Source organism: Odontesthes bonariensis, chromosome 23, assembly GCF_027942865.1.
Source record: "Odontesthes bonariensis isolate fOdoBon6 chromosome 23, fOdoBon6.hap1, whole genome shotgun sequence".
In the NCBI taxonomy this organism is placed as follows: Eukaryota; Metazoa; Chordata; class Actinopteri; order Atheriniformes; family Atherinopsidae; genus Odontesthes; species Odontesthes bonariensis.
The window spans coordinates 2,296,733-2,315,013 of NC_134528.1; the positions used below are offsets into that span (position 1 = coordinate 2,296,733).

Consider the following 18,281-nt stretch of genomic DNA (forward strand, 5'->3'; position numbering starts at 1 on the left):
TTAACGTAGATTTTATTAAATTATTATTATTTTTTTTTAAAACATTTTTTTGGGGGCCTTTTGTGCCTTTAATGGAAAGTTCAGAGAGACAGGAAGCAGGGGGCAGAGAGAGGGGGAACAACACACAGCACAGGGCACAGAACCAGCTGCAGCGAGGACTATAGCCTCTGTACATGGGGCGCCTGCTCAGCCCACTACGCCACAGACCACCCCTGTTTTATTATTTATTTTATTTTGTAAAAGTCTGCTGCTCACAGGCTTTTATTTTGTAAAAGTCTGCTGCTGTCTGCTGTGGAACAGGAAAAGAAAGTAATCGGCGGATCCACCAAACATGGAGAAGGGTACGGAACTTTTACTCGGCCATTTTCATGTTAAAGTTCTTCCAGACGGCGGAGTCGACAGAACCAAAGTCATCTGTAAACACTGCCAAGTTGAATTGTCTTCTCAGCGTAGTAGTTCCAGTCTAAAATATCACTTAAAGGCAAAACACACAACTGATAGCAGCAAGTCATTCAAGGAAACAGACAGTGGAGCGAGGCTTCTACATAAAAACTACAGAAAGATGCTGATGTTAAAAGTGTGTTTGCACAACAAATGTTATGGCACTTTCATTCATATGGCAGCACATTTAAAATAAAGCTAAATGCTAAAAGCTATACGCTACTTTTGGATTCATTTTTGGATTCTGCGTACAAATGAGATTAATCGTGATTAATCAGGGAAATCATGTGATTAATTAGATTAAATTTACTACTTAAAATGAAACCAAACATTTGCTCTTATGATGGGGAATCATTTCTCATAATCTTTTTGCAATTTGATTAAAATGACCGGTCAATTTGGTTACTTTTCTGAAAGTAAACACGAAAGAAGCATGAAATTCACCAGTCTACAGAAAACTCAAACCTCACATTTATTCCCTCACCGTGTCATTTGTGGCATGATTCACTCTTAATTGAAAAAGCCTGACTGACTACAATTTCAAAACGGGATGATTGATCGATCAAGCCCGGAAGCCAGGCGGCGTCCCCTCGCCGCTCTTCCGGGAACGACCTCGAATCCAACCGCCATGCTGCCTGCGCTGAGACAAGTTAATTTGAAAACTTGGCGAGATGAATGAGCACAAGCAGCCTGGTAAATTGCATTCTCACTCTTAGGCAAGTTTTCTTAATTGTGCGTGACAAATTGTCCGAACGGAAACCGGAAAGTTCCATTCATCAGAGCTGCCATTCTGTCCCTAGACATGTCTGTCAATCCCAGTCCCCTCATCCATCTGTTGGTGAACATATTCATCCTGGAGAAGACCCGTCACATGCATTTTTTGTGCATTTAATGTCCGCTTTCCTTCTCATCACCGATCCCCCAACGAGCTATTGGATGAAGATTAAAGGGATAGTTAGCCTCTTCTGACATGAAGCTGTATGACATCCCATATCAGCAACATCATTTCTGAACATCTTCTTACCCCCTGCTGCGTCCTGTGAGCAGAGTTCCAGCCTCGTTTTGGTGTTGATGAAGGTAGTCCGGCTAGTTGGCTGGGGTTTAAAAAATAAAGCGTCTTGCTTCTCAAAACAATATGCGTTCAACAGAGTAATACATTTGCATCACAAAATGGTTCTCCAGGAAAAAGGGTAGAAAGGGTAACTTTCCGAGCAGTAAACATCGTGAAACAGGCGCGGCTGTCGATTTTGTGATGCAAATGTATGTATTACTCTGTTAAAAGCTCCATCCTGTTAGTTTATACATCCATTTTTTATCCATTTTAATTTATACTGATGGCTGACTCTATTGATAAGCAAGCTAGGTTGTCAAATAACTGATAAAAATCAATAATTTCAACATATTAAAAGCTGTTAAGTGAGTTTAGGTCAAGTTTATTTCTGTAGCACATTTAAAATAACCACGGTTGACCAAATAGCTGTACAAGCTCTCCCTTCGTATCACAGGCGGCAGCAGGCAGTGATACGAAGGGAGAGAAAATAGGGCCAAGAGATTGTGAGCTCTGACTTTTTCCTGGAGAACCATTTTGTGATGCAAATGTATTACTCTGTTGAACGCATATTGTTCTGAGAAGCAAAACGCTTTATTTTTTAAACCCCAGCCAACTAGCCGGACTACCTTCATCAACACCAAAACGAGGCTGGAACTCTGCTCACAGGACGCAGCAGGGGGTAAGAAGATGTTCAGAAATGATGTTGCTGATATGGGATGTTACACAGCTTCATGTTAAAGAGGCGAACTGTCCCTTTAACGACACGCACCAGTTACACCACAGAGGTTTGTTTGATAGAAACCATCAGCTCCTTCTGCTCGTTGAGATCCTGAAATCTTCCTTCGCTGCAGTTTTCTTCAAACATATGACGTCTGACTTTAATATCTGGGAAAGGATTCCCAAACATGTTCCGCAGATTAATTAATTGCGGCTACAAAGTTTTCCAAATGTCCATTTGCTTGTTGGAGCACTTCATTGTTGGCTTGCGAATGGATTTCTTTAATTGTGAAGACAAGAGCTAAGATAACAGGAACATTATGCTCTGATGCAACCAGTCCTTTCGCACCAGCCTAATGAGGACCTGTAATGTAGCTGTGGTAGTGGGGTACATTTTAAAAAAAAGCCTCCCTTTAAAGACTTGATGTAGTTACAAACTATGGGGGCAGTCGCTTGAACTGTGGGCAGTTTTTGAGTTTACTAATGAGGCAAACATTTTATGTTAAGAATGGGTTTTATTGGTGATAATAATGGGCCAACATGACAAAGGTTCCTTTGGAAATTATTCATCTCCTGCCAGCAGGTGAAAAAGCTCTTGAAGCATGTGCACATGCTGATAAAGTACCCATTTCCATGGCTCAGTGGCTGAGTTAAATCAGTAACTTCTACATTATGATAGAGTGGGAACATTGTAGGAACAATTACCCAAGCAGTAAAGAATACGAGGCTAAATTAATAAGCCTCTACATGGACTAACTGATTCTTCTCCTTTAAGATTACAGCAGAAGCAGTTCCAGTTTGTTTTTGTATCCACTACCAATGTGGAAAAAAAAGGGAAATTGAAGGCAATGTTCGCAACTCCAATCATAAAATCATGTCTGAGTTGTATGAAAATAATGTGGGTGTATTTTATATTGTTTGTGGTACTTGGGCAAAACGGCAGCATTAAACATTCAACCAAAAGTCTAAGACAATATAATAAAAAATTAAAATTTAATTTGTCTTTCTTTTTTTGTAAATTCGACACCAATGTCTGACCGACTCAATTACAATTTCACCAAAATTACTGATTTAATCATAATTTGTTTGCAACCATTGTTTAAAACAATGTTTTGTAACAAAGCCCCTGAGCTCAATAGAAACAATCAAAGTAAAGTGTAATGTTTTTTTTTTTTTTTAAATGACAATAAAAATGTTTTGAAGGTAATAATGGCTGGAATATGACTTGGTGTATTTTGAGCTGAACCAATGAAAATCTGAAAAAGTTCAACTGAAATCGTATGGATGAGCTCCCCTCTCTCTTTTTAATATGTTTCTGACTTTCAGTTATTTACATTTAACTGTATTAGATTTTTTTAAACTGTGCATTTAAATAATCATTAGAATAATATTATGTTTTTTTCAATTTTCTTAAAATATTAAATTATTTTTCGCCTGTTGTTCAGACAAATTTGAAATTGCCTTTCAAGGACTGTGATTGGCTGGATTTTATCATTTATACCGGGAGCGGCTGCCGATTGGGTGATGAAATGTCGGTTGACTTGTTAGCTAATTTCCTTTAGAAAACCGAGAACTATCGGAACTGGATCACAATCAGAGCTTTTTAGTTGGACTACTGTTTCATTAACGACCACGAAACGGCACAAAAGGAGGAGGTTAGTGTTTAGATGCTACTTTTATACTTTCTTTGTTACTTTATTAAAGAGTTCAGCTAACAGTTTGGGTCGGTTAGCTTAAATTGAACTAACCGGAAGTCAATGTCGGACATACCGGAAGTTACTGTCGGACATTACCTTGAAGGGTTTAACAACAGCCCTTTTACAGAGACTATCTGGTTTAACTGTTTCAGGTAAAATTTTCCGTTAAAAGCTCCATCCTGTTAGTTTATACATCCATTTTTTTTTATCTATTTTAATTTATACTGATGGCTGACTCTATTGATAAGCAAGCTAGGTTGTCAAATAACTGATAAAAATCAATAATTTCAACATATTAAAAGCTGTTAAGTGAGTTTAGGTCAAGTTTATTTCTGTAGCACATTTCAAATAACCACGGTTGACCAAAGAGCTGTACAAGCTGAACAGAGGCAGTATTACCTCCACTTTGTAGCCTGGATGGAGGGACATGTAAGAGTAATTCATCCTTCATTATATATGAAATCTGCTTGGCTGTATGTTCCATCACCATAGAAGCTTTGCAGCTGCAGAAACCTACATTAAAATGACTAAAAGCCATGCCATGTAAATGCCTCACACCTCAGCGCCTGCAAGATTTTTAAGGAAAACCACCGTCATTCCTGCTCTTGGTTAAAGGGAAAGTTTAAGTTGTCTGAAGTGGTGTTTGTGTGACATACTTATGAGTTGTTGGTGTTGTTACGTGAGGCAGAGCGGGTTTGCTAAGCTAAAAGCTACTGAGAGCAGCAACAAAACCAACTTAAACCTTCAAAAAGTTTAGAGGAAATGCTACACTATAGATTTGTTTTATTTATTTTTTTATCTCAGACTGTTGTTTACTTTGTCTCTATTTTCTCACCCGAACAACAGCGTGTCTTGCCCAGCGTATCCTGCTGTGATATCAGCCAACACAACCAGAGTATTCTGAATATGGTGGGGTCCTTCAGAATAAAGGAGTCGGGAGGTTTTATCAGTTTGAATCGCAGTGGGAGACTTCGTTATTTCAGCAGCTGCCTGAGACCAATGATTAATATGAAAGCTTGTGTCTGAAAGCTGAAATACTGTGAGTGAAAATGAATTTTGAACCTTAATCAGTGGTTGGATTGTGATTGACTCCTGTCATCAAGTTAAACAACCTCTCAGAGAATCCATGTACTGATTTGACGTCTTATGTAACAAATGATTGGATATGGAAATCCTTTTAAAAGTTCCTCATTGCTTTCATGTGGTTTAAAAATGGTGCTTTTACCTTTTTTTTTTTTATGCAGTTATCTGGGCTTCAAACTGAACAGGCACTCATGGCAGATGAAGGGCTGTGGGATATTCTGAAGTATTATTACTGATATCCTTTAAGAGCTGAGGAAGTAAAACTGACGGGATCAAAGACATCAGATTCCACCTTTCTTTTGTTGTTGATTTCACGACTAATTATCATTTATTAGATATACTTCAGTGTTCTGAACAAAGTACCTTCTGCCTGATCATGGTGCTCGATTAATTTTCCCTGCATATCAGACAAAATGGAGAATATCTTTGCACTTTGTTTCTTTATTCTTTTGCAACTGAAGTGGGACTCTTTGAGTTGATCTAATACTGGAGACGAGATAAACGGCACATTAACAACCACTCTGCATGAAGTCTATGAAAGGGTGTCCAGATAAGTCAAATAAGGCTGTCCATCTTAAAGGGACAGTTCGCCTCTTTTGACATGAAGCTGTATGACATCCCACATCAGCGAAATCATTTATTAAATTCCTGTGAGTTGGCTGGGGTTTAAAAAATAAAGCGTTTTGCTTCTCAAAACAATATGCGTTTGGTCTGCACGGTCTGCACAGCAGGCAGTGATACGAAGGGAGAGAAAATAGGGCCAAGTGATTGTGAGGTCTGACTTTTTCCTGGAGAACCATTTTGTGATGCAAATGTATTACTCTGTTGAACGCATATTGTTCTGAGAAGCAAAACGCTTTATTTTTTAAACCCCAGCCAAGTAGCCGGACTACCTTCATCAACACCAAAACGAGGCTGGAACTCTGCTCACAGGACGCAGCAGGGGGTAAGAAGATGTTCAGAAATGATGCTGCTGATATCCAATCCAATCCACTTTATTTATATAGCACATTTTAAACAAACACAAGGTTTCCAAAGTGCTGTACAGCCAGATAAAAACACATTAAAAAACTAAATCAAATCTAAAATAAAATAAAATATATAAAGATATAATGTACACATAACACATCTACATACCATCAACACACTACCTGGGGTTAAAAGCCAGAGAAAAGAGGTGAGTTTTAAGATGGGACTTAAAAAGAGACAGTGACGGGGCCTGTCTGACGTGAAGGGGCAAATTGTTCCAAAGTTTTGGAGCTGTAATGGCAAAAGCTCGTTGCCCTCTAGATTTTAGCCTGGCTCTGGGCTCGGTCAGGAGCAGCTGGTCAGCTGACCTGAGAGAGCGGCTGGGAGTGTATGGGTGGAGCAGCTCAGAAAGGTAATGTGGGGCAAGGCCATGCAAGGCTTTAAAAGCAAATAAAAGAGTTTTAAAATGGACAGGCAACCAGTGGAGTGAGGCTAAAATGGGTGAAATGTGCTCATACTTTCGTGTGCTGGTTAAAAGACGAGCAGCAGCATTTTGGACCAGTTGAAGACGAGCAATGGAGGACCCGCTAACCCCCATATAAAGTGCGTTGCAGTAATCCAGCCGGGTGGTCACAAAGGCGTGGATTACTATTTCAAAGTGCTGTTTTTGAAGGACTGGTTTAATTTTGGCCAGCTGCCTCAACTGGAAAAAACTGGATTTGACCACAGATTTAATCTGGCTGTCAAATTTAAGGTCAGGGTCCACTTTTACCCCCAAATTGGTCATGATCGGCTTCTGGTACTGTGCTAACAACCCCAGATCAACCAGGGGGGTCACAGAAGTGCCACCAAAGACCATGACTTCGGTCTTTCTTTCATTAAAATTTAAAAAGTTAAGAGACATCCAGGCTTTAATGTCATGTAGGCATTCTAGCAATGGCTTACTACTGTAGGCATCTGGCTTTTTAAGAGGGACGTAAATCTGCGTGTCATCAGCATATCAGTGAAAAGAAATGCCATGTTTCCTGAGAATAGAGCCAAGGGGGAGAAGATAGAGAGAGAATAAAAGAGGGCCAAGCACAGAGGCTTGTGGTACCCCATATGAGAGGGGGTTAGTGGACGACACAGAGTCACCAACGCCAACACAAAAGGTTCGAAGTGACAGGTAGGACCTGAACCATTCCAGAGCAGTGCCACTGATGCCCACCCACTGCTCCAAACGGGCAATCAGGATTTCATGGTCCACTGTATCAAAAGCAGCAGTCAGATCAAGCAGAACAAGGACAACGCAGTGACCAGAGTCAGTAGCTAAAAATATGTCATTAAAAACTCTTAAAAGCGCTGATTCTGTGCTGTGCAATGGTTTAAAACCAGATTGGAAAATCTCAATGATATTTTGTCCATTTAAAAAGTCCATGAGCTGGGAATACATAACCTTTTCTAGGATTTTAGACAGAAATGGCAATTTGGATATAGGCCTGAAGTTTGCCAAAACAGTGGAATCCAGCCCAGGTTTTTTTAACAACGGTTGTACAACGGCATGTTTAAAATTACCCGGAACCACTCCAGAGGTCAGACTGCTATTAATAACTGCAGTAAATGATGGTCCAACGGTCTGAAAAACCTCCTTGAGGAGTCGGGGAGGGACACAATCCACTGGCGAGCCTGAGGGCTTCAAAAGACCAACAATATCCTGCACAAAGGGCAGGGTCACCGGCTGAAATGCGTCAAAAGCAGCAGAGAAGGGGACAGACACTGAAGGGTCAATGGCAGGTGGTGAAGAAAGTGCTCTGGCAGATGTGACTTTGTCTATAAAAAAGTGAAGAAAGTCTTCACACACAGCTGGGGAGGCCTCAATTCCATCGGTCTGTGGTGCATTTAAAGCTGAGTTGAGAACTTTGAACAAAACACGTGGCTTGTGAGAGTTTAACAGGATAATGTCAGAAAAATATTTTCTTTTAGCCTCTTTCACAACGGATTGGAACTGACGCCAGCAATCCCTCAACATTTGAAATGACACTTGTAATTTGTCTTTTTTCCATTTTCTCTCACTTCTTCGGCAATTCTGTCTGGCAGCACGGGTTGTTTCATTCAACCAGGGCTCCGCCTCCGACTTAGTTTTATGCCGTCTAGTCTTAAGAGGAGCCGCGATGTCTATGGCAGTTTGACAGGTGTCTAGAAACCATGAGTTCAGAGCCTCAGCATCATTATGCAAAGATGCAGGCAATACACAGTTTTGACTGAAAGCAGTGTTAAAGCGAGCAGCAGTGGAAGGGTTAATAACCCGACATCTACGAGCGGCAGCGCGAGGTTTGGCTGCTTGACAGCAAATAGTAGCTTCAAACAGTACATGGTACGGATATGGGATGTTACACAGCTTCATGTCAAGAGGCGAACTGTCCCTTTAACAAAAGAGTTCAAATCGTTCCTGACTGTATAAGAGATATTTCCAAGTGGAATACAGCTGTTCATCTCTGAGGTCCATCTTGAAGTAGAAAGTAATGGGCATGCCAGAAACATCTGTCGGGTCTTTATTTGTAACATTTACTGACGAACAAACCTGAGGACCTCATGGGAATCCCAGAGGCTTGGTCATGAACTTTGTAAAATCTTGCCGGTATATGTTTAGTTTGCAGATATTGCTCCCTCTGTTGTTTTTGCTGATTCCAGCTGTGTAACCTGGTTCTTCTCCCCGCTTTTTTTCACCTGTCCAGGGGCGATATTCGAGGAGAACGCAGTGCGGGATGACGAGGTATTCCAGCTCGCCGTGTCTGACCTCAGTCTGAGTGATGACATCCTGCAGAGCGAGAAGATCACGCACTCGATTAAGCTCATCGAACCCAACAACCCGTTCCAGGCGGTGCAGGAAGGTAAGGAAGCTGGTTTATTTCCCGATGGCTGTATCGGGCGCTTTTTGCTTTCCACGGCAGTGTTTCCAGCTGTTTCAGTCTGTCTGTGTTGCTGTTCTACCTTGGATTGATGATATTCAGACTTTGGTTGGCTGGTGCTGTTTCTTGAAGAAGCATCTTCATGGCTAGTGACACAGGTTTCAGCTTCTTTAACGCTCTTTAAAACATGGCTGCCTCCTGCTCAGGAAGGACACTGATAGGCTGTGTTCCAAACCGCATACTTCCATACGGCATACTGCATACTGCATACTACATACTACATACTCATCGATCAGACAGTATGCAGAGCGTTTACCCACAATGCATTTCGCTCCTGCCCGAGCCGAAATCAGCCGGCCTGAAGCTGATTTCCCTTAAGCTCTAAACTCTGTAAACTTTAGCAACATTTGAAACATTTTCAGGTGAGAAAGTAGTCGTTTAGATCCCCAACGTGTTGAAAACCTGACAAAATACCGGCTGTTTACCATTTTGTTCCCACGAATTCGCCGCTACTAAAGCTAGCCGCAGTGAGCAACGCACTTCCTGTTATTTTCACAAAATAAAATACCCGTTGCCTTTTATCATAGGGAAAGCCATTACCATACAATTGGTGCTTTTGTTTTGAAAACAGGAAGTGAACCTACCCTCGTTGTAGCTAGCTTGAAACTGCCGTTTTGACAGGAAATGACGATCGGCGACGTCACGTTACGTTGCATCTTGGGTAGTTTGAGTATGAGTAGTAACCTCATGATGCATACCCAACATTTAGGAGAATCTAGTATGCATCCGGGAACTTCTCGCTTACTCAGACTCGCATACTAACTCAAACAGTTAGTATGAGTAGTAGGAGAAGTATGCGGTTTGGAACACAGCCCAGGTCTTTGATGCTGCACCACACAGCCTTTCATCTGTCTCGCTGTTTTCCTCTCACACACTCCTCCATCTGTGCTGGATGCTGGTTTATTCTGTGCAGTGGAAGCTAGAGGGAAGCACTGAGTCCAGCTGTACTCTGTCATCGCCCCCAAAGAGGCTCGCAGGCCTTTCATCGTTTAAAATATCGATGCACCTAAAGAGCTTGTGTTCATATTCCGGAAGAGGCAGCGACGATGCTCCTGCTGGAGCTGATTAAAGGCTGATGGTGTTACTGCTGATGATGCTGGCAAAGAGAAGAGTGCTGATTATAATGTGTGCTGAGGTGATTAAGATGATTCTAAAGAAATGTTCTTACATATTATTGTGTGTTGTTGGGAACGTGGTACTCTTACGCATGTGGGAGTAGTAACACTTAAGACTTGTTTTAATGTGTCGGAGGTGATGATTAGCATCGTTGCTAAACAGTAATTTGGCAAATTAGCCATGAAAAGTCTCAGAAATTGAACTTTAAATGGCTTCAGAACTCGTAACTGATGCCTCTAAAAGGAAACCTTTCTTTTTAACCATGATCATGGAGCTTTGCTGAGTTCCACAGAGCGCCTCATTCATTAGATGGAAACCTACACCTGACAACAGTGTTGCTATGGTGCCATCTTTGATCTGAATATCTCGTGTCTCGGAGTGCTTTGGAGACGTTTCAGGGTTGTTCATGTTTGAAAGTGTTGACTTTCTGAGAATGAGACGACACGTTTGATTTCAGTTCAGTGAACGTTTTTTTTTCTTCAGGCACAAAGGCCACGCCACATCTTTTAAGATGGAGTATTTTGCTCTTTTCTCAGCTGTGACATCAGACCAACAGACCAGAGCTCAGGAGTTACAGCTTCTTTTTTTTGTTTATTTGCTTTAGTTAACAATATTTGACGACACAATGCAAGATTAGGACAGAGAAAATAAACAGAAACAAAAAACAAGAAGAGAATCAAACTATCTAACAAACAAAAAGGCAGTAATAGCCTCAACAGAGCCTGTATATAATTATATAGAACCAAGTCTTTCCTTATATCACAGCTGTTTTCCCCATCTTTTAGCGAATTATTTCCCTTTCAACTTGAATGTGAGATGCTCCATCACTGGTATATCGTCTGTAACTGAGATCCATTGTTTGTTGCTGGGGGGGGTCAGACTGGAGCCAGTTTTTCTTTCCAGCCACCAGGAGTATCTCAGCCAGATGTTGGTCTCCTACGTGCACCGATCCGTCCAAATGTCCGAGCTACAGAGCCAGACGGGGTTTAGGAATCCCACATCCCAGAGATATGCAGAGAACCGAGCGAACATTCCCCCAGACGGGCTGTACATTTGTGCATTTCCAAAATATCTGGATCCCCGTGGTCACAGCATGGCTGCTGAGTTCTTACTTTTGATTCCAGGTGGGACAAAATATCCAATTAGATTCTTTCCATATCAGTGACTGGGTCGTAGTTTGGTTTGCTTTCCACAGATCATGCCACATCCCTTCTGGAATCTCTTTCCCACTTAACTTTAACATATACTGTTGACTCTTTTCTAGATTCTTCCATTAAGCAGCCACATAGAACAGATGCCTGAACCAGTAATTTTACGATGGGATGTATTTCATCCTCATTTGTTTTGATATTTTTGTGCTAATAATCCCTCAGCTGTTGGATGTGAGCTGAAATAAATACTTTTGTTACACGTGGGGACTAATCTTAGATAAATAACTGATAAAAGTTATTAAACATGACACCCGCTGAGCGTCCTTATAATGCTCTACAACGGTACCACTGGTCTTTAATTCATCCCACTTTACATTAAACGATGCCAGAAAAAGTCACCGCAAAGTGTAAAGCATGGACCCACGTGCACAGCTGTTCTCCGGAGCGTGCACGTTGCTTTACCTGTCTACACTTTTACAAATCAAATTTATTTATATAGCACATTTCATGTACAGAACAGTTCAAAGTGCTTCACATAAAATAAAAGCATTGCAGCAGGGAGTGTAAGAAGCATTAAAAATACATAAAATAATATAAAGTGAAACAAATAAAATCATTTAAATGAATTTAAAAACAAGCAACAGTCCAGATAAGTTCAAAGATAGCGTGCAGATTTCATGCATAGACACATGAGAACAGAAATGTCTTTAACCTGGATTTAAAAATGTCTCCATTTGGTGAAAGTTTAATCTCCACTGGCAGTTTGTTCCACTTGTTTGCAGCATAACAGCTAAATGCTGCTTCTCCATGTTTAGTCTGGACTCTGGACTGGACCAGCTGACCTGAGTCCTTGGATCTAAGAGCTCTGCTGGCTTTATATTCTCTGAACAGATCACAGATGGAAACCATCAGCAGGCTTTTAAAATCTATTCTGTGACTGACTGGAAGCCAGAGTAAAGATTTTAAAGCTGCTGTGATGTGTTCAGATCTCTCAGTCCGGGTTAAAACTCCAGCAGCAGTTTTAACCCGGAGATGAATGCATGGAGGAGTTTCTCCTGGAAACCTTTAAATTCTGCTGACGTTTCTGAGAGGGTAAAAAGCTGCCTTGGTGACAGCTTTGATGTGGCTGCTGAAAGTCAGATCTGTATCATAACTGATCTGATTTAAGGCTTCAAAAGCTTACACAGTAAAGAATTTCCCTGTAAAATAACAGTAAAATACTGGCAGCAGTACTTTACTGTTATTTTCGGTTATTTATTTTAATAGTATATTACCGTTTTTTTTGGATTGCAGTACATGGCGGTAGGATAACTGTGTTTTAGTAATTTTACAGCTCATCTACCGTAATTAATTTAATAGAATAATAACGTATTTTGGATTTGGACAGCAATTCATTACAAATACTGTTTCATGCTGTTAAATTACAGTCTACTGGTATTGTTAAAGGACTGATTTAACTGTTAATTTACATGTGAGGGGTGAATATTCAACAGTATTTTACAATTATTGTAAAATAATGTACAATAAAATATTTAATTTTATATTAATATTAATATAATATTATATATAAAAATATTTTACAATTATTGTAAAATGTACAATAAAATATTTAATTTTATATTACTTAATATTAATATAATATTTAATATTATATTTAAAATATAAAAATATTTTACAATTATTGTAAAATAATGTACAATAAAATATTTAATTTTATATTATTTAATTTAATATAATATTTAATTTGATATTAATATAATATTTAATATTATATTTAACATATAAAAATATTTTACAATTATTGTAAAATAATGTACAATAAAATGTAAAATATTAAATTTAATATTAATATAATATTTAATATTATATTTAACATATAAAAATATTTTAAATTATTGTAAAATACAGTCGGATACTGTTGTAAATATACAGCAACTCGTTACAGTGTACATTTTGCAGTCAGGTGAGCGGGTTCCTGTCTGCTGCTTCTGAGCTTTTCATATCCTCTGTGGATGTGATGCGCTGGGATGAAAACGCACCGACCCGGCTCCGCTCTTAACCTTTCATGTGAGCTGAATCTTACCGCAGCAGTTAGATCATTGAGCACCCATTAAAACGCTGGAAAATCGATGACTTCCTGAGATGTTGTGGCAAACACTTTCAAGGTAATTAGCTTGAGAGGATGGACACATTATCCTCTGACTCAAGCTGCGACTGTAACATTTTTATCTTCCACTGAAGCATCAAACGTGCGGACTAAGTTCTCCCTGATGTGGCGGGAAGCCTCCATCTTTATTTCAGAGCCTCTTGGATGGCATCTCCGACAGCCTTTTAGCCCCCCGGTGTTGTTGTCGGCTGGTTTCTGCTGTGGATATGGATTAAAAACAGCCAACAGCTCCACTTAAACTGTTTTAATTGAATTTGTCCTCAGAGGAAAAGTTGAAAGAAGTTTGTTTGCACTCGCATGAAAATCCTTTAAATTCCAACCGAGGCCGAGTTTACAATTTAGAGCATAACTGATGATAATATTTGACTTTGGAAAGTCGACTTTCACTCGTATTTAAACCGTTTCCACGGAAACTTCTCAACCTTTTCGACTCCCTCGTGCTTATTCATGTGTTGTGTGAAAATGTGACATTTATTGAAATGAAAATCTAAGTGTTGCTTTCAGGAAGTAAACAAAAATAAGACTATTTATCACCCGTTGACACTCTGTGATTAATACTTAGCGTGCGTACGCGGCGGTGAGAGAGAAGAGAAGGTCACCGTTTTTATGGAGGTTTTTACTTCCTCTGCATTTCTAATTGCACATGTTTGGTAAACGTTGGGTTATGTGTTTAAATTTCGTGTCCTTAACTTTACTTCTGAGTGGTTTAACTCCTAAAGTTGAACCATTTGACGTTTGGGGCGTCTCGTGGCAGGATGGACTTTAGGGATGTTGCTCCAGTAAATGGTTTATTTTATTGATTTCTATGTTTTTCTATTTCTCAATGACTGCTGAGTTCTTCTCAAATTGATTTATTTAAATTGATTTATTTTTCTTCATTGTTTTTATTGCAATTTTCATTTCCATACAACAAACGGTGTCAACAAAACTAGACACAAACAAACAAACAAACAAACAAACAAACAGCTGTTACATAGAGATGAACATCCAGCACGATACAAAAGGTGGTGAATCAGTCTTGCAGTCCACAGCCGTCCTTTTAATAGGGTGGAGGAAAGTTCTGGACCGATATGGTCCATAAACGGGCGCCATACTCTGTAGAACTGATCTACACTGTGATGTATGACGCTAGTAAGAAATTCCAAAGGCATCAGTTCAAAAATGATTTTGCGCCAGCCGCAGACAGAAGGAACCTCGTCACTGACCCACTGCAAAAGAATATTTTTCCTAGCCGCAAACGTTAGAATATTATTAGGGCTGTGACTCGATTACAATTTTTAATCGTGTTAACTACAGGCTTTGAAATTAATTAATCGCATTTTAATCGCATTTTAATCGCATATACTTTATCCTTTAGAAAATTAACATTTTCAGCAAACACAGAACATATCCCTATTTGAAATCTGAATTTAGCATGCATGAAAACACAGTATATAGAATCTTGGATGTTAAGCTGCGTTGGGCCCCGTTAGCTTCCACGCTAGCTGCTACATGTTTAGCGTTGAGGTGATATTTGAGGCTTGATACGCTGCGGTGATACGCGAATTCCTTGTTGCATAATCTGCACACAACCACGCTCTTGTCGACGCTTCCATCCATCTGTATTTAAATAAATAAATAAATTATAGTGTGCGATTAAAATGCGTTATTTTTTTTAACCCCGCTAATATGTGTGTAGTTAATTAATCTAAATTAACGCGCTAAAGTCCCAGCCCTAAATATTATACAATCTTTTGTTAGCTGCTGTTTTAAGACCCAAAATCAGGAACATGGGGTCCATGTCCACACTGATATGAAAACTTCTCTCCATTTCACTTACAATTTCAACCCAATATCTTTGAAGTTTATGACAAGACCAGAAACAATGCGTCAACGTTCCCACATCAGCTTTACACTTGAGACACAGAGCGGTCGAAGAAATGCCTTCGGTGAGGGGAAATGTTAGCCTAGCAAGCCAGACCCGTACAGCAAAAAGCTGTACAGGGTCTAGTGACGCTGGATAAACGGTTGTCTGTTACGTTGCCTCTGCACTCAACGCCACGCAATAGGATGGTGGAACAACCAATCAGAGCGTCGTCCCACCAACAGAGCAAGCTGGTAAATTAAACTTTTAACGTACCCGGTGAGCAAATCTCCGAAAACGTCCTTTTTTTTTCAAGAAAAACTTAAGTGCAGTTATCTGTTCGTCTTGCAAAGAAAAATGTAAATTTAAATCTTCTAGAGTCGCTGCCAAAGCCAAATCCAAAGACGGTTCGCTGGGCGCAGCCATTGTTTACCTCTCTCTGGAACTACACACTGAAACGTCGCACCTCTGTCGTCACTAGGTAGCCCGGCCTCCGACCCCGCTCCTCACGATTTGATTGGCCCGATTAAGTTTCGATTTGCAGCCTCGCAAAACGACCACAATGACTAGACTGTGCCCCGGAGCAAATTCAATTTGCGGTCGCTAGGGGCGTCTAGATTTCTAGGCTAGTGAAATGTGTAATCTGTGCAGAATCTTAAGTTGTATAGCTCGTGTCCGAGCGCAAATTGAGATCTTTTTTTGCAAGAAACCAAATGGTATCCAGTTCTTTTCTTCATCTATGGTCACAGACACCTCTGACCCCCTGCACACCAGTAGTAGAAAAACCATTAAGAACGCAGTAAAATGAGCTCAGAGACACTTTCAATTGTTGATGAAACAGAATTTTCTCAATAACAGACATTTCAGGGAGATCAATAAGAGTTGTACTATGAGTTGATATAATGCCTTATTTGCAAAAAGAGAAAAAAATCTTGTTTGGACGATTTGTAATTGTTAGTAAGTTGTTCAAATGACATGAGCTTATCGTCTGAAAACAGGTCTCTGAGGGATTTAATATTCTTATCAGACCATTGTTGAAAACCAGGGTCCAAAGAACCAGGGGGACAAGCAGGATTATTTATTATTGGGGTGAAAGTGGATGTTATATTTGATCTTCCCTTTGATCTTTTGATTTATTTAGTCATTTATTATAATTATTAGTTAGTAGTAGTATTTTTCTTAGAATTGGTATTATTATTGTTGTTGTTAATATACAATCATTGTAAATATTAATACTTTTTTTGAGCTACTTGACTAATTTGAATTTCCCCCATTGGGGGATGAATAAAGTATTTTTCTATTCTATTTATTGTCTGTATTATTTTTGCCCACTTCCATTAGTGTGTAATTAAAATCTTAAAAGGAGAAGCTCTAAAGAAGCTCGGTGCCTCTTCATCCCGACACTGCGGATCCAAATGTGTATTAACCGTTATAATGCTATAATAGCAGCAAAACATGATCAAAAAAGGCCGGTTTAATTACTGTCATTAGTCTGCCAGTTAATCGTCACCTCTCATCATCACCGTGTGGGCTGCTACCCGCCTATTACACCAGCCTGCACCGTGTTATTTTGGTGCAAGACTCTGGTTTTGGTTACAGGAAATGTCATCGGCTTTAATATCCTGTTTCAGCTGGTGCAGGAACTCAGACGCCCCCCACTCAATTATCTGTGAAGGGCCACACAGGCAGACACGGGGTTCAGAAATCCTTTTAGCTCGGCCCGTTTTGTCACCGTTTCACACACATCGCAGAGAGCTGAAGCTTTTTTCTTCTTCTTTGGTCTGAAATAAAGTGGACAGCTGAGGGATGGAGTCGGGTCTGAGAAAGATGAGCCGAAGGAGAGGCTGACGGGGGAAAAGACGAGGGAGAGATGAGCGGATTAGGAAATGTGAGGACAGGGGAGCGTAATGAGAGGAAAAGGGAAAAAGATCTGTGTGGTGGAGGGCTTGTGTTGTTTCATCTTGGTGTTGGCGAGATGACTTTTTCTCCCTCTCCGTGTGTGTTGATTACGGCCCAGCTGGTTTCTTGCTTGCTGTGACCTTTCTCGGAGCTCCCATGATCCTCGCTCCTCTGAGACTCTGCTGACAGCCTGGGCTGTAGTGGATTATGGGTAATGTGAGGAATTTGCGCCCTGCCTTGTGTGTGTGGGGGGGCTATCATTGTTGAGGAATTGGAGAATAAAGCTCTGCTCAAGTTGGTTTTTTGGTGTTGTTTTTTTGTTTTCTGCACGTTCGTGCCGTCGGGTTCACAAACATGAACCACGAGCAGACGGTTGTCAAAGCGATTAACCCTGAAAGCCGTCTTTCTCCGTTCTTAATGATGATTGGGAATTCCATTAGCCCCCATAGAATATTTCACTTTGCACGGCATACATTGAAAATAAAGCAGTTTTTGTGTGTGTGTTTTAACAGAAATTGGTGTTTACCTCATATACACCAGTATTTAAAGGGTTAATTTTTTGAAAATAATTGAAAACTTGGTGGTAATGAAGTGGAGGAAAAGATTTATGAAAAAAAAAGTGGAAAAAAAAATTAATACATGGTATTTTCTTGATATTTTTTTTGGGGGGGGGGTTTAAATCAGGCATAACAAAAAAATTAAAAATCCCTAAAAATCAATGTTGTTGCTGATCATTGACATATCCCAGACCATAATTATCCCCGCTCAACAATTCCACTTTGCATTCCATATTTTGAAAATACTGGCACCTAAAGGCTTAAAGGGATACGCCCCCCCCCCCCCCCCCGACTTCCTCAAACAAACCAGCGTGAAGGGGGGGATTCCCAAAGACGTAGCGGGGAGTGTGCTTCGGCTGTGTTTTCCGCACCTGAAACTAGTTCCCAAACCGACATGAGCAAAACAAAACTTCCGTGTAGATTTAGACAGTCATTTGCACTCGATGTGAAAGTACACCACTCACACAGTGATTAGAAGGTAAATCAAGTAAATTAATTCACGTTGGGCGAAATATTTCGATTGGCGATGCTAGCATGGAGGTATTACGCGAAACCAAGCAGTGGTCAGTGCTGTGAGATTCGGACAATGCCTGGGTCACCAGGAAAACGCTCCCACACACTTATTTATGTCTCGGGAATGCG

General features: G+C 40.2%; 1 protein-coding gene across 2 annotated transcripts in view; it reads left to right on the top strand.

The window, feature by feature from the left end:
* Positions 1-18,281, top strand: part of grid1b (glutamate receptor, ionotropic, delta 1b) — a 664,549-nt gene that overhangs the window by 28,346 nt on the left and 617,922 nt on the right. For both annotated transcript variants that reach the window (XM_075457866.1, XM_075457865.1), the window contains exon 2: positions 8,673-8,828. In XM_075457866.1, coding sequence (XP_075313981.1) covers positions 8,673-8,828 — 156 coding nt within the window. The remainder of the gene's footprint in view (positions 1-8,672; positions 8,829-18,281) is intronic.